We start from the raw sequence: 16,577 nt of genomic DNA, 5'->3' as shown, positions 1-16,577 counted from the left end.
AGTCTCACTGCTAATTTTGTGGTTTCCATGACACTTTTCATACTTGCTTGGTTTTGTAAGAACAGGATGTTCCAGGTTTAATTTGGAGCAAGTAAAGAGAATTGAGAGCTGAGGTGACCCTGCCCCAAGTACAAAACTAAGATAATTTACCCGTCTCAGAATTACCTGACATTCCTACTGAGCCCTCAACTCCCAGGCACTAGGAAGTAAAGCCAAAGAAGTTTTAAGTTCCTTTCCTAAATCTTTCTACTTTGCCTGGGCTAGTGAAATGCTTATAAGTTGTATATTTATCTGTTGTGTATCAAGACATTGTTATGACTAATGGTTTCCAGTTAGTGCTCATCAGCGTGTTAACTCCGTTCCCTCCTGTCTTATCACTACATGCACAGACTCCTGAAAGTGTCTCCTACTTGGTCTCCAAATGCTGGTCTTAGCCCCCATCTCTCCGAGACTATTTCTAAGTACTGGAGCTTATTAATAATCATAAGATACTTGGTCATATCACCCACCACGGCATCACCCATGACGAGTTTTTTCCCTAGTTACATGATAGGTTACAGTCTAGTTATTTACTTGGCATCTAGGTTCCCTGAATGATCCGTCTGTCTTGTATTTTGCCTCATATTCTTAATATTTGTATAAAGTTTACCTAATCTCTTGTTATTCACTGGTAGTGTGATGTTTCAGTCGCTATCATCTTTCACTCTTGCAACCCCAGGCTCTGTAGTCTGCCAGGGCTCCTCCGTCCATGGGATTTCCCAGGTAAGAATACTGGGATGAGTTGCCGTTCCCTCTCTACGGGTCTTCCTGACCCAGGGATCAGACCTGGGTCTTCTTCGTTGCAGATGGGTTCTTTACCAACTGAGCCACCAGGGAAGCCCCTGTTATTCACTAAGCTCTTTTGAAACCTCAAATCAAAGAAAAATGTGGCTGGAAAGACATTCAGTCACCATCCCAGGTGTAATTTTGCTTTGCTGTAGTTACTGCTGTATCTTTCCATAATGTTCCAAGGAGGAATCACTGTGGTCAACACTGGATTCCTTTTTTGGAAGATCCTGCCTATTTGGAGGTAACTTCCCAACCTTCTTCATAGAAACGCAGGTTATTCTTGACCTGAGATTATCTGAAAAACATGAGGAAAAAATCCAGTATGCATATGTCTGATTTGAGAAAGTGATTTTTAATACCACATTCAGTTTTTTTTTCCTTTGTCATCAATCTGTTCAGATGATTTAAAGCTCATCATGTCAGCTGGAATAAATTCTTTTTCTGTAAAGAATTTCCTTTACATTGAGCTTCTTGAGAGTGGTGCTTCATGCCACACCCCTCTCTGACGTTAGTGCTAAGTGGAGTGTCAAGCCCAGAGCAAAAACACAGTTAAACATTGGTTGGAGGGAGGAGGGCAAAGATGATTACAAGTAGTTTAAAGTCATCACTAATTCTTACCTTATGTATATATATGTATATATAACAAAATCATTAGAATTTGTCAGACACATCGTCTAATGGGATATTTTTATTATAGTTTATTTAACTATTGGGCATCAAATTTTGTCTCTCACTTTTGTTTTAATTTCTCAATCAATCTGAAGTTTCTTCAGAGTGAGCACCATGTCTTATCTCCCTTTGTTACGTCTGAGGTCATCTCGTACAGTGCTTTGCACTCAATAAGCAATCACTTAATGGTTTTTCAGTCATTATGATATTATGAGAAGACCATGGCTGTAGATCAAGAAAACTAGATTTGAATTTCATCTCTTCCTTCGACCAGCTCTCTGATCTTGGATTTATTGCTCAGTGTTTCAGAGCTTCAGTTTCTTCGTCTATTAAATGGAGAAATCATTCTTATCATGTTTGTTTGGGAGATTAAATAAGACATTCATGTGAAATGCCTTTCCTTGGCAGATAACATTTGCAAAGCACCTAAGCATTCAGTCAGTCTTCATTCTTTTCTCATCTTTATTTCATCCTTATTAGAGAGGCATGGTGGCAAGAATAATTGTTACCTTACATGCTATGTCTTTGGGGTTTCCCTGGTAACTCAGGTGTTAAAGAATCTGCCTGCAATGCAGGAGACACCGGTTCGATTCCTGGGTTGGGAAGATCCACTGGAGAAGGGATAGGCTACCCACTCCAGTATTCTTGGGCTTTCCTGGTGGCTCAGCTAGTAAAGAACCAGCCTGCAATGCAGGAGACTGGGTTTGATCCCTGCATTGGAAAGATCCCCTGGAGAAGAGAATTCCATGGACTGTATAGGCCATGGGGTCACAAAGAGTCAGACACGACTGAGTGAATTTCACTATGCTACTTCTTAAAATTAGATTTGACTGTGTTCAATGAAATAAATAATAGAAGCTTAGACATGATAGAAATTTATTTCTCTTTGACAGTACACAAGCCCAGGCAGCAGGTCTTGGGCTTGTTTGTGGATTCATGATGTCAGAAGCAAAAAAAGGATCCTTTATCCAGGATGCTTCACAGTACAACATGGCTGCAAGAACTCCAGCTATTACATTGCTCTCCAACAATAGGAAGGAGAATGATTTCTTTCAGTTGACTCAGCTACTTTAATGAGTCCTTTTGGAAACTCCACACAATTCTTTCCCTTGTATTTCTTTGGCTAGGGCATGGTCACATCCCCATATTTAGCTCGGGATGTCAGATATTTGATAAGCAACTAATAGTATCTGACACAAATATGCTTTGTTTTCCCAAGTTTGATTTTGTATGCATGTAATTTTATCTATCTGCTTTTTACTTAATGTCATCTATAGGATGAGAAATTTATTTCGTCTCTTTGGACTTTCCAATTTGCTAGTTGTGGCTGCTGGGAGTGTTATGTTGATAGGATTCTGGGGTCTCATCTGGGCTGTGATGACTGCCAGATGAGAAGGATTTTTTTGTATTTTATAGCTCAGAACTTAGTCCACAGTCTTCATTCGTCAGAAACGTGATTTTAAATGAAATTGGGATTCTCCTCCTCCTTTGTATTTTACTGTTTCCAAAGTAAAGACAATACTCCAGGAAACCTCAAATGATTATAAACGTCAGAAGGACATGTTTTTTTCTTTAAGGCAGCTTCAAGTTCCTGTTTATGTCCTGGCACAGCAGTAATCAGGTTGTCTGTAGCACTGGCCCTTTTCTCTATGCAATGTAAACATGACTGACTGTGCTGACTTCACCAAGGAGAGTTGGCGGGCACCACCACCAAATCCCTTGTGGCTGGGGGTGGGGGTTGTCTTTGCCATGTCATATTTGAAACACAGGTATTTGCATCTTACTAACTCCATATTGCATCATTAGGGGAAAAAAAAGTCTTGTTTTCAGTTTTTGATAGCCCTGTTAGCAGATCTTTCTCACCTCATTGTGTTCATCTAAGCAGTAAAATGTGCTAAACCTCACAGTGTTAACATATGTCCACTTGGTTTACTGCCAATGACCAGAGTTCAGTCCTTTGCTAAATAGAAAGTTAATTTGTGCATAAGGAGGATCTTTATAGGAAACTTTCTTGGTTTTTATAAGATCATGTTAGCAGCTTGCTGTGTGATCCTTAGTGGGTAGGCCAGTGGTTCTCGAACATAGAACAGGGTACATTTGGCCATGGCTGTAGACATGTTTTGATTGTCACAGTTGGGGATGGTGTGGGCTAGGGGGTCAGGAGAGGTGCTACTGACATCTGGCGGGTACATGCCAGAAAATGGGAAACATCCCACAAAGCTCTCACAACACAGAAAGAACCAACCCCAATTATCAGTAGTGCTGAAGGTAAGAACCCTGGTATATATAGACAGTTTACCCAGTAACTGATGCATTGGTGAGGATTAAAAATCTGTATCACTTTAATAAGTCTTTGGAATACATCTCTTTCTTTCCCCAATCAAAGGTCTAGTTAAAATGTAAGTGCATTTAGAATAACTGCTAGGTGCCTTTGTAACTGTAAATTATTTCAGAGATAGATTTGTCTATTTCAGAGGTAGATTTTTGTCTGTGTGTTATAACTATCAAATCATAGCTCTTGAAGTATGAACTTGCCGTTTTCATTTTGCTGTTGTAATAATATCTTCACAGAGATATTTTTAGCAGTTCCCAAAAGATAAACAAATTACCAAAAGATAAACAAGTCCTCATAACCTACTCAAGTTCAAATCCATCTCAGGCTTGGAAACATTATAGGTGAGGGAAGAGAGGTGATTTCAGAGACCAAATATTTCAAGACAGTAATTATACAAAAGATGTAACAATACGTTTTTCAATCCGCTAGGATTTGCGTCTCTTTCACGTGATCTTAATCAGTGATTCTCAGCCTTCACTGCACATTAGAATCACCTGGGGAGCTTTTAAAACTTCTCTTCTCTAGACCCCCACCCCCTGGAAATTCTAGTTTAATTGTTCTGGGATAGGACCTGGACGTAAGTATTTTTTAAAAGCTCTCTTGGTGATTCTAAAGTGCAGCCAAGGTTGAGAACCACTGATCTAGATATATTGGATTCTCTGCATGAGTGAGGGAGCTAATTCTTCCGTTCAGTGTTTAGTGAATGTCATGATGGATGCTAGGAACTTTGCACAGTTTGAAGTGAAGACCAGACATCTCCTAGTTCTGATACCTGATTTTCCAGCTCTAACCTTTAGTAGTTACTCATTTCTTCATAGAAGTTTGTGCTTTGTTACCCTGAACTTTGAAGTAAGTCAGTAAATAAATTAGCAATTTCAGAAAATAAAAAACTACTTGGGAAACTAAAAAGATGTAGTTTTATGCATGTATGATACTTCCTTTGCCCTGTTTTAAGGAGTTTTTAAAGTACAAAATAGAGCAACCATCATAGAAAAAAGACAGAATTATGCTTTTTTTCTCTCCAGGAAGCCTTTTCTGGTAATTATGGCCAACACATACCACAACGTTGATGTCCGCTTTAAAAGAAAATGCACTTACTCCTCACTCTTACAGAGGCGTGTTCAGTGTCCCTGTTGAGTATACAACAATTATAGATATATTAGGTTAATTGCATTTTTTTTTTTTTTTAGCTATTTACTTTTCAAGTGGTTCAGATTAAATGATAAAAGCATGAAAAAATTCTGGTGATTTTATGTTGTTGCATTTATAACTAAATGTAAATAGCATTTTTTTTTGCATTCAAATCTTGGTTAGTCAGTCATTAGTTGTTGTTGTTGTTGTTTTTTCAGTCATTAGTTTTTGAACTATACTTAGAAACATTAAAAGGTGGCTGAGGTAGACAAAGAGTTTTGTACCTTAACTTCAAGCAAAGATATGACTCCTTTGGAGTTAAGCACCAAGTTTTTTCTTTCCTTCTTTCTTTCTCCCTTCCTTCCTTCCTTTCTCTCAATTGTCCAGTGATCACAAGACGCGCCCTCTTTAGTAGTCCGTTATGAAAGCAGTAATCATCCAGTCTTAGCACCTGTCCTGTTAGTTCACAGCCTTTCTGCATGTTTTCCCTGTGCCCTCACCCTGGGCCAGTTCTGCTCAGTGTGGTTCAAGAACTGGCTGAATCATGAACTGTTTCTAACTGATCCAAGTAGAAAAATGGTGAGTAAATGTATAGAAGCCTTTATGACGTTTCAACATTGCTATGACATTTTGATTGTATTTTATGAAAATATCAACCTGTGGTAGATTAGAGGGGAAGACAGCCTGGTCCTTGACTGCAGGTAATTTGTGAAGCACTATATAGATGGTTCATAATTCCTTCTCACCCTTTAGCTCTTAGTTAAAGTGTTGCTTTCCCAAGAGGCTTTCTCTGACTGCTCAGACACAAGTCAGATCCTCCATTCATCATAGTTGCAATTTTCTATCTGCTTGTGGGACAGTTTTGTTGATAGCTGTTCCCCCTAGTAGAAAAGCTCCACAAAGGCATAGGCTATTTCTGTGTTTACCCATCATTGCATTCCCAGTGCTGGGCATGTTATAGACACATAACAAATATGTTAATAAATGATCATTTCCATGTTCTCCTCACCCCTGGAACCCTGGGTGATTCCTTTCCTTCCTTAGCATGTGGGAACTCTTACTTCTGGTCCCACCTCTCATGTGTAGCCTAGGCTGGCTATATTAAAAGAGAAACTAGAGATGGACACAGAGACTATTCCTGCCTTTAGACACTTACTGAGTTTTGTAGGTCTGCCTCCCTTTATCTCCACATCAGATTAGAAACATTTTCTTTTTCTAATGATTGAATATCATTTGCTACTGCCTGCCTTGGAAAACTACCAAACCTTTACTATAATTTAAAAGAACTTTTAATTATGAGAAAAGTGAAATCATAGCTATATTGTTTAGCTCCCATCAGTGAAATGACCAGTTAGATTTTTAATTTAGTCTGATGTTTTAAAAGATGACCCATAATTTGTTCTTACCCTGGGAGTTGACAAGGGTAGAATCCTTTGCATTTCATGCTGCCTGTGAGTTGGTATCATTTTAATGTTAATAATTAAGAAACAAATCTTCTTAAAGCAGGATTCCTGATGGTCTGCAGACTTCAGTAGAAGTTGAAATAAAACTTGGAGTTTAACATCCAACTGGATACCAAATTCACAGCCAAAAAAAAAAGCACAGGACATTATGATCACACCATAGCTAACTAGTTTGTTGGGTTCCATTGTTTCCCTTGGTCCACGCTGATCTTGTTTTTTGATGGACGTCATACAGATGGAGCATCGACATCGAAAGAAAGATACCCCAGTGCAGGCCAGCAGTCACCACCTCTTTGTGCAGATGAAGAGTCTCATGTGTTCCAACCTGGGAGAGGAGCTTGAGGTCATCTTTTCACTGTTTGACAGTAAAGAGAATCGACCAATCAGGTAAATGCATGTGGAGGTATGACTTGAATTACTTAATGGTAGAGTGGTGGGTGTTTGCAACTGGCAAACTTTGGGATGTGTGACCTTGTACACTTTTGCTCTATCAGCCTATTTTCTCACCTTTAGAACTTCATGAATTTCTAAGCTGTGTACCTTCTGGAGGTTTCCCTGGAAATTAAATGAGATGAGGCATGAAAAGGTTTGTTTTGAAAAACTCGAAAAGGCCATAGAACCATACTTATTGTTAAATGAAAGTATGTCATTGATAGCAGGTCTTTTATTTGTTTGAGTTGTTTTGTGTTGATAATGCAAAAAAGACATAAATCTCTAAACCTGAAGTTCATTGGCATCTCAAGGTCAATACATTGTATTTTTCAAATTTTCAGTAAACAGTAAATTATTCTTACCCTGTTCACATCAAATGATATTGAGGAAAAACTAAACTTAGAAACCTTTCCATTAGCGTTTCAGAGGTGGGAAATAATAAAACAGTTTTCACATACATTTTTTTCTTTCTCTGTCTTACCTGTTGTATTTCTCTTATGGCAAGTTTTCCATATTTAAGAAAAACTTAAAATGGATGTTTTGGCTGTTATCCAGAAGTCTCAACCTTTTTTGAGACTTGTTTATGTGTAAAAATGTTTTCATCTTAAAGTTGAGCATAATCCACACCATCTTTTACATGAGAAAATTTTAGTTTGAAATTAAAATTAATATTATACCACAAATCACACATAATGATCCAACTGTACCCCACTTTAAAAAATAATACTTACTTAAATAAGTGTTGACAGTTTTAGGTAACAATGAGCTACATATTATTTTATAAACACAAACTATTTCTTTTCTGGCAAAAAGAAAATCTTTTTTTAAGGAAATCTGTGTGAAGTTTGTTTTTAATGTGTTTATAGCCATACAATTTTGAATTAGCTTATATGTTATTCATTGCCTGCTAGAAAGTATACTTTCTATTTCCTAACAGTGAACTGTGTCCATAGAGTTTAAAGGTGTTGGTTTATACAGGAAAGGCAAGATTTATGAGGTGTGGAAGTAATGATGGGAATACAGTTTTAAATCTACTTTATACACTGTTGCAGGAAATGAGTCAGTGAGTTAAAAGACCCTTTCCCCTCCCCAAATCAACACCACTAAAAAGGGAAGATAAAGGCCTGAAAAAAGGATCCACGTTACTGTTTAGCACTGACTTTAAAGATGTGAAAGATTCCTTAGAGATAATACCTGCTTACACATTGAAGTGTTTTAGAAAGCTTGGTTTCCAGGTAGTGTAATTTAACCAATGGCTTCATAACATTGTCTGTGTCATGTATGGTCTCTGAAATATTTAATGAACTATATGGAGTGTAAAATGAAGAAAGGAGGTTATGCTTTTGCTCATTCCTGTTCAGCTAAAGTTTTTGAGGAATATACTTTCCCCTTTGCCAGTAATTTTCAAATGGCATTGACATAAGATTAATATTAGCTTGTCTCTCAGTTTTGTCTTGTTAGAAACATTTTGAGATTTTCTAAAACATTCCTTCAGGCTTTGACTGACAGTTACTCCTCTTTTATTCCTGTTTACTTGATGAAAGTAGGAAAAAACCCTGGGTGCAGAATTCCAAAACACTGTTTCTGTGGTTCTAGGTTCCGCCCAGGAGCTGGGCCTGTGATGTGATTGGGCTGTTTCTGTGCCTGACTCCCTCCTCCAGCCTCCAGGCTTCCCCTCTCTGCATCTTAGCCCTTCTTCCCTCCACCCCTCTCCTCCCACTTCCCCTCTCTAGTCTCCATTCCCTCTGTGACGCACCTGGTGTAGAGTGATCTAGGAGAAATCAAGCCTGAATCTCTCTCACCTGCTTCTACTTGATGAGCTTGGCCATGTGCTCTCAGCTCCCAAACTCATCATCTCTATGAAGTTGATTGGCAAAAGAATGAGGAAGAATGAAAATACATAATTGCTAGGTGTTTGGAAGGATCTCAAATTTCTTAACTTTCTGAGGTTTCAGATGGTGGTGATTATTCTCTTAGGGAGTGTTCAAAGCTTTGCTATGAGTAGCTTGGACTCATACTTACCTTTTGAAGAGGCCTTGGGATGCACAGATCTGAGAACAAGCTTGATTCTTGTCTCTTCAGTTGAATGCTGCTGCCCTGACCCTTTAACTTAACCTCTGTCTTGTTCTTTATCTTGAAACTGGTGACAAGTCTTGTTTCCTTCATTGCTTCTGGCAGAGCTGAGCATTGCAAAATAGTTGCATCTTCTCAGAAAAAGGTAGTGTAAAGCCAAAATATGATATTTGAGGCATTGTTGTATTTCTTCTTATGCCCAACAGCGAATGCAGTGTGAGATGCATGGGTTATTTTTTTCTCGTTAACAGTTTTTCTCCTTTAAATATAACAGTATATATTTTTTTCATTTCTTGATTTGCATACACACAGAGATTATAACTGCTTCTCACCTCCTTGAGTTACATTTGCAGGTTTACCGCGTGGCAGGCCGTAAGATAAACTCTCCAGTGTGCTCTGGCGTGTACTCTTAGAAACAATGAGGTAAATAGCATCACTATCAGCTACAAAAGATGACGTTTAGAGAGAGAAAGTAATGGATGTGTCAGTATTTTAAGATCAACTCATACTATTTTTTAAAGCTTCTTACTTTCAAAAATTTCAGATGTATTAAAAAGTAGAATAGTGTCATAAAACTTCATAGACTCACCACCAGTGACAACAGTGATCAACTCAGGGCTGATATTGTTTCAACCGCATATCTTTCCAGTCCTCCTCTTTCCTCCCAGCTTATACGGAGGCAAATTCCTGAGATCAAATTTTCATATGTAAATATTGTATGTAAAATATGTTAAAAAAAAAAAGAAAGAAACTCTAAAAATATTCTTGTCATTCAGTCACTAAGTCATGTCTGACTCTCTGCAACCTCACTGACTGCAGCATGCTAGGCCTCACTGTCTTTCCCTGCCACCCCCTCCCACCCCGCCCAAATAAATATTCCCTTAACATCATCAAATATCTGTTTTTGGTCAGTATTCTGTTCTGCTATTGACTGATGATTATTGTTTTACAGATTCTAGATAAGGAATTTGTAATACATGAGACCCAAATAAAGTCCACCCATTGCATGGTTGATAAGTTTCATGGGTCACCTTTCATATGTAGTTTCCCTTTCCCTCTCTCTCTTTTAAATTCCTTGTAATTTATTTATTTAATTAGTTGGAGGCTAATTACTTTACAATATTGTAGTGGTTTTCGCCATACATTGACATGAATCAGCCATGGATTTACATGTGTTCCCCATCCCCATCCCCTGCTCCCGCCTCCCTCCCCATTTGATCCCTCTGGGTCTTCCCAGTGCACCAGCCCTGAGCACTTGTCTCATGCATCCAACCTGGGATGGTGATCTGTTTCACCCTTGATAGTATACTTGTTTCAATGCTGTTCTCTCTGAACATCCCACCCTCGCCTTCTCCCACAAAGTATAAAAGTCTGTTCTATACATCTGTGTCTCTTTTTCTGTTTTGCATATAGGGTTATCATTACCATCTTTTAAAATTCCATATATATGCATTAGTATACTGTAGTGGTGTTTATCTTTCTGGCTTGCTTCATCCTGTATGACGGGCTCCAGTTGCATCCATCTCATTAGAACTGATTCAAATGAATTCTTTTTAATGGCTGAGTAATATTCCATTGTGTATATGTACCACAGCTTCCTTATCCATTCGTCTGCTGATGGGCATCTAGGTTGCTTCCATGTCCTGGCAATTATAAACAGTGCTGCAATGAATATTGGGGTACACGTGTCTCTTTCAGATCTGGTTTCCTCGGTGTGTATGCCCAGGAGTGGGATTGCTGGGTCATATGGCAGTTCTATTTCCAGTTTTTTAATCACAGCAAGATCCTCTATGATCCACCTCCCAGAATATTGGAAATAAAAGCAAAAATAAACAAATGGGACCTAATGAAACTTAAAAGCTTTTGCACAACAAAGGAAACTATCAGCAAGGTGAAAAGACAGCCCTCAGATTGGGAGAAAATAATAGCAAATGAAGAAACAGACAGAGGATTAATCTCAAACATATACAAGCAACTCCTGCAGCTCAATTCCAGAAAAATAAGTGACCCAATCAAAAAATGGGCCAAAGAACTAAACAGACATTTCTCCAAAGAAGACATACAGATGGCTAACAAACACATGAAAAGATGCTCAACATCACTCATTATCAGAGAAATGCAAATCAAAACCACAATAAGGTACCATTACATGCCAGTCAGAATGACTGCTATCCAAAAGTCTACAAACAATAAATGCTGGAGAGGGTGTGGAGAAAAGGGAACCCTCTTACACTGTTGGTGGGAATACAAACTAGTATAGCCACTATGGAGAACAGTGTGGAGATTCCTTGTAATTTATTTGCTGAAGAGACTGGATCATGATTTTACTTTCTTTTTCTCCATTTGAAGTCCAATCCAAACAATGAAATTTAGTAGGCAAAAGATGGTATAATTAAGGGAATGCTGCTGCTGCTGCTAAGTCGCTTCAGTTGTGCGACTCTATGCGACCCCATAGACGGCAGCCCACCAGGCAACCCCGTCCCTGGCATTCTCCAGGCAAGAACACTGGAGTGGGTTGCCCTTTCCTTCTCCAATGCATGAAAGTGAAAAGTGAAAGTGAAGCCACTCAGTCATGTCCGGCTCTTCCCGACCCCATGGACTGCAGCCTACCAGCCTCCTCCGTCCATGGGATTTTCCAGGCAAGAGTACTGGAGTGGGTTGCCATTGCCTTCTCCATTAGGGAATGCATTTGTTGTTAAATAGGATCATTAGTGCTGTAATTTACAAAAAGATAAAATACAGTCTAAGTGTAATTTTATGGCATTGTGCTGACCATTAATCATGGGAAATAACCTTGTCCAGGTACAGATGGAGGAGCTAACATGTACAAAGCCCGTAGAGGTTTGATTAGGAAAGAAATAAGTTTATTCCTTTCATAAGGCAGACAACTGGCTAGAATTTGTTCATTTAACTTCTCTCCTCTAAGAATCAAACAGCCAGCATTTTATTAAGCACATCTGCCAGAGTTTGTTTTAAATACTTTATATTATATGCCCTGATTGTATAGGTGAGGAAGTCAGGCACAGTAAGGTCAGGAAACTGGCCTGAGTTTACCAAACTGGTAAGAGGTGAAGCAGAGTGGCAGGCCAGCCATGTGGCCCCAAAGTCTATCCTCTGAGCACCACCCCATCGGCCTCGTCAAGAGTTTCTGGACATTTTCATCACTTAGCAAGATTTCATTAGCCAGAGTGAGAGCTCCAGAGACTGGTAGCCCTAATAATAAATTGTTACAAGTTATTGGTGATGATAACACTGAAACTAATATAGGGCCTCAGAAATATTCTGTACTATAGAAATTGTTTTTTAAATCGAGTCCTGTTCAAGATACTTAAAGAATAGCAACATAGCACTCACTCTTACCATGTACCAGTGATCAAAACCTTGAGTCAGTACTTGGAGATGTCAAATGCAAAAGGAATCAGCACGTGAAGATTACTCCCTTCTAGTTCACCATGTGCATCAATGAAGCACACAGTATTTCCTCAGTACCAGGAGGGATATGTTCTCTGACAGAAACTTAGAATAATGTGTCATTGATGTTGGACGATATTTAGAAAGCCCGTTAGTATTTCCAAACAGTTTCTGCATGAAGATCGCCTCTAATATTAAGCCTCTGATGCATGTTGCAGACGCCTCTTACTGTACTGGAAAGATTCAGACATATTCTAACAGCATCTTGCTAATGTACACCTAGCCCATGCTTATTTTCCAGTTTTCCCTCCTCATTTGTTTAACAACATCTGCCATGGTGGGTACAGCTACACACTGGACTCAGTTATAAGGAGAAATAACATACTTTCTTGAGTGAGTTTTTCCCAGTCTTTGACATAATTTCTCACCATAAAAAATAATTTCTGAGTTTAAAAATATTTACTAAATTAAGTTTTATATGAGTAAAATATTTTTAGAGCACATCTATCTGGTTCAAAGTTTGTAATTTCTCCAGGCTGTAAGGGTATAGCTAGAAAAGTCAGGGAGTCAATTCCCTAGATAGCATCTGTAATTTTCTTCAGTTCTATTCATTTCATTTAACTAACATATATTGCTTACCATGTGCCAGACACTGTTCTAAGCTGTTTAAAAAATATTAACTTACATATCCCTTGTAACAACCCTATGAGGTAGGCACTATTAGTATAGTCTTTCCTTGGTCTCTGTGGGGAATTGGTTCCAGGACACCCCTCAGGTACCAAAATTCAGTTATTCAACTCCCTTATATAAAATGACATACTATTTGCATATAACCTATGCACATCCTCCCATATACTCTTAATCATCTCTAGATTACTTAGGATACCTAATAAAATACAAATCCTGTTCAAATAGTTGCTTTTTTAGAAAACTTTCTGGAATTTTTTTTTTCCTGAACATTTTCTGTCTACAGTTGGTTGAATCTGCAGATGTATTGCCTATAGATATAGAAGACTGACTATGTCCTCATTATTATAGATGGGGAAGCTTATTAATCAGAGAGATTAATAACTTGCCAAAGGCCACACAGCTGGTATGTACAGTGAGACCATATTTTAACATGCTGTTTGATCAGGCATCAGTATCTTTAATCACTTTTCTATACCCATTCTCATGAACTTCAATATTAATAGTATTCTATTTGCTTCCTCAACCAATTTTTTAATCACCAGTATATAGCAAGGTGGGAGAAGGCAATGGTACCCCACTTCAGTACTCTTGCCTGGAAAATCCCATGGATGGAGGAACCTGGTGGGCTGCAGTCCATGGGGCTAAGAGTTGGACATGACTGAGCGACTTCACTTTCACTTTTCACTTTCATGCATTGGAGAAGGAAATGGCAAGCCACTCCAGTGTTCTTGCCTGGAGAATTCCAGGGACGGGGAAGCCTGGTGGGCTGCCGTCTGTGGGGTCGCACAGAGTCGGACACGACTGAAGCGACTTAGCAGCAGCAGCAGCATATAGCAAGGTGTCTGTTGAAGGTTTGTGTGTGTGTGTGTGTGTGTGTTTTTAAGAAACTGAAGTGGAAGAAGCTTGAGCTTACGAAGAATTGACAGGAAGGATCCAGTAACATGGGAAAGGTTACACTCAGGGAACAGCAGAGGTTTGGCTCAAGGTCCCTTAGGGGAGGTATGAGGAAACAGGCTTGAAATTGCAGGTGGGAAGACCAGCCAAGGTGCAGAGAAGGTGAGAAAGGGCAGAGTGTGGATGTGCACAACCTGGGGTACAGGACTGGGAATATCAGGGAGAGGGGATTTGTGCAAAGATATCAAACCACAGGTTTGATGTCACAGACAACTAAAATACCACAGACAACTAAAATAAAGTCAGTATCACAATAAAGGAAGTCACCCGGATTTTTTGGATTTCTAGTGCATATAAAAGTTATGTTTACACTATACTATAGTTTTTTAAGAGTACAGGAGTGTTAGGTCTGGGAAAAAAAATGAATGTGCATATCTTAATCAAAAACACTTTATTGCTAAAAAAATACTGACCCTTGTCTGAACCCTCATCTTCTTTGCTGGTGGACTATCTTGCTTTGATTTTGATGGCTACTGATTGATCTGGATGGTGGTTAGTGAAGGCTTGGTGGCTGTGGCAATTTCTTCAGCTAAGACAGCAGTGAAATTTGCTCTATCTGTTGACTCTTTTTTTTACATGTTTGATCTCTCTATAGTATGCAATGCTGTTTTACAGTCTTTTACCCACGGCAGAGCTTCTTTCCAAAATGGGAGTCAACCCTTTGAAACTCTGCCTTATCAGCTATGTTTATATTATATTCTAGCTCCTTTGTTGTTATTTCAACCATCTTCATGGCATCTTCACCGGAAGTAGATGTCATCTCAAGAAACCACCTCTGTTGCTCATCCTTAAGAAGCAACTTCTCATCTATTCAAGATTTAAATGTGAGATTGTGGCAATTTAGTCACATCTTCAGGCTCCACTGCTAATTCCAGTCCTCTTGCAATTGCTACCACATGTACAATTACTATCTCCACTGAGGTTTTGAACTCCTCAAACTCACCCATAAGGGTTAGATCAACTTGCTCCAAGCTCCTGTTAATGTTATTTGGACATCTTCCCATGAAGCACAAGTGTTCTTAATGGCTTCTTGAATGATGAATCCTTTCAGAAGGCTTTCAGTTGGCTTTGCCCATCTGAGCCACCCAGGAAGCCCTATTTACATATTAATATGTCAGTTAATCTACAACAGAGTGTAAGTTACATGGCTCAGTGATAATGACATTGTCCTTTTGTTGACTATTTCCCATATAAGTTTTGCTACTTTGGTTACTGCTGTATTCTAAGTTTTAGGACTAACCTGTTACTGTATTTCATTCTTATCAGAGAATATATTTATTATGACCTAAGTGCCACCAAGGCTTCCCTGGTGGCTCAGGTGGTGAAGAATTTGCCCTCAATGTCGAAGACCCAGGTTTGATCCCTGGGTTGGGAAGATCCCCTAGAGAAGGGAATGGCAACCCACTCCACTAATCTTGCCTGCAGAATCCCGTGGACAGAGGAGCCTAGCAGGCTTCAGTCCATGGGATTGCAGAGAATGGGGCACAACTGAGCAACTAACATTCCTACTGCTAAGTTCCGCCAGTGGGTTCTCGGCTTATTATAGGTCTGCTTGTGTGTCCAGACTGCTGGTGTGGGCTTTTATTTGAGAAAATAGCAGCAGAGTAGTGCTTCTAAAAAAGTCTTATTCTAGTGATTAAATACAAAAAGTCTTTTCATAGTAATTAAGTTCAGATAAAGTTGACTTTCTTGCTGGTGCCTAACTCACTTACTTGACTAAAGTTGTGTTTTTTCTACCATCACACAGTTGAACTCTCCATTTTCATTAAATGCTTCATTTCTGTATAAATTTTATATTGCCTAAAACTACCTTCTTTTTCAGTATACTCGAGTCTGTTATTTAAGAAAAAGTGGTGAATATTATTGGTGAGGCACAGATTTCTTTTATTTTTAATTGGAGGATAATTGCTTTACACCATGGTGTTGGTTTCTGCCATATATCAACAGCCTAGATATAGATATGTCCCCATCCTCTTGAGCCTCCCTCCTACCTCCCACCCCACCCCTCCAGGTTGACACAGAGCACTGGTTTGAGATCCCTGAGTCACATAGCACATTCCCCACTTGCTATCTCCTTTACATATGGTCATGTGTATGTTTCCACGCTACTCTCTCAATTTGTCCCACCCCTCTCCTTCCCCAACTGTGTCCACAAGTCTCTATGTCTGCGTCTGCATTGCTGCCCTGCAAATAGGTTCATCAGTACTATCTTTCTAGATTATATATGTATGTGTTAATGCATGATACTCATTTTTCTCTTTCTGACTAATTTCATTCTGTTTAATAGGCTCTAGTTTCATCCACCTCACTAGAACTGACTCAAATGCTTTCCTTTTTATGGCTGAGTAGTATTCCATTTTATATATATATATATATATATATATATATATATACCCCATAACTTCTTTATCCATTCATCTGTCGATGAACATCTAGGTTGCTTCCATGTCCTAGCTTGCAGATTTTTTTTTTACATGAGCCAATTCTGGACTATGAAATATATCTGAAATCCTCTCCATACTCAAGACGTATATCTTGTATCTTACAGGTACCATTCTATAGTACAGAAATGGTCAGACTCTGTAGTCAGA

General features: G+C 38.9%; 1 protein-coding gene across 2 annotated transcripts in view; it reads left to right on the top strand.

The window, feature by feature from the left end:
- The window catches only part of DOCK4 (dedicator of cytokinesis 4), a 470,931-nt gene that overhangs the window by 222,763 nt on the left and 231,591 nt on the right, over window positions 1–16,577 (top strand). For both annotated transcript variants that reach the window (XM_070468527.1, XM_070468524.1), the window contains exon 8: window positions 6,662–6,813. In XM_070468527.1, the coding sequence (XP_070324628.1) occupies window positions 6,662–6,813 (152 nt within the window). The remainder of the gene's footprint in view (window positions 1–6,661; window positions 6,814–16,577) is intronic.

The sequence above is a fragment of the Odocoileus virginianus genome, chromosome 1, assembly GCF_023699985.2.
Source record: "Odocoileus virginianus isolate 20LAN1187 ecotype Illinois chromosome 1, Ovbor_1.2, whole genome shotgun sequence".
In the NCBI taxonomy this organism is placed as follows: Eukaryota; Metazoa; Chordata; class Mammalia; order Artiodactyla; family Cervidae; genus Odocoileus; species Odocoileus virginianus.
Note: the sequence above shows the minus strand (reverse complement) of the source record. Positions and strands in the feature narration are given on the sequence as shown.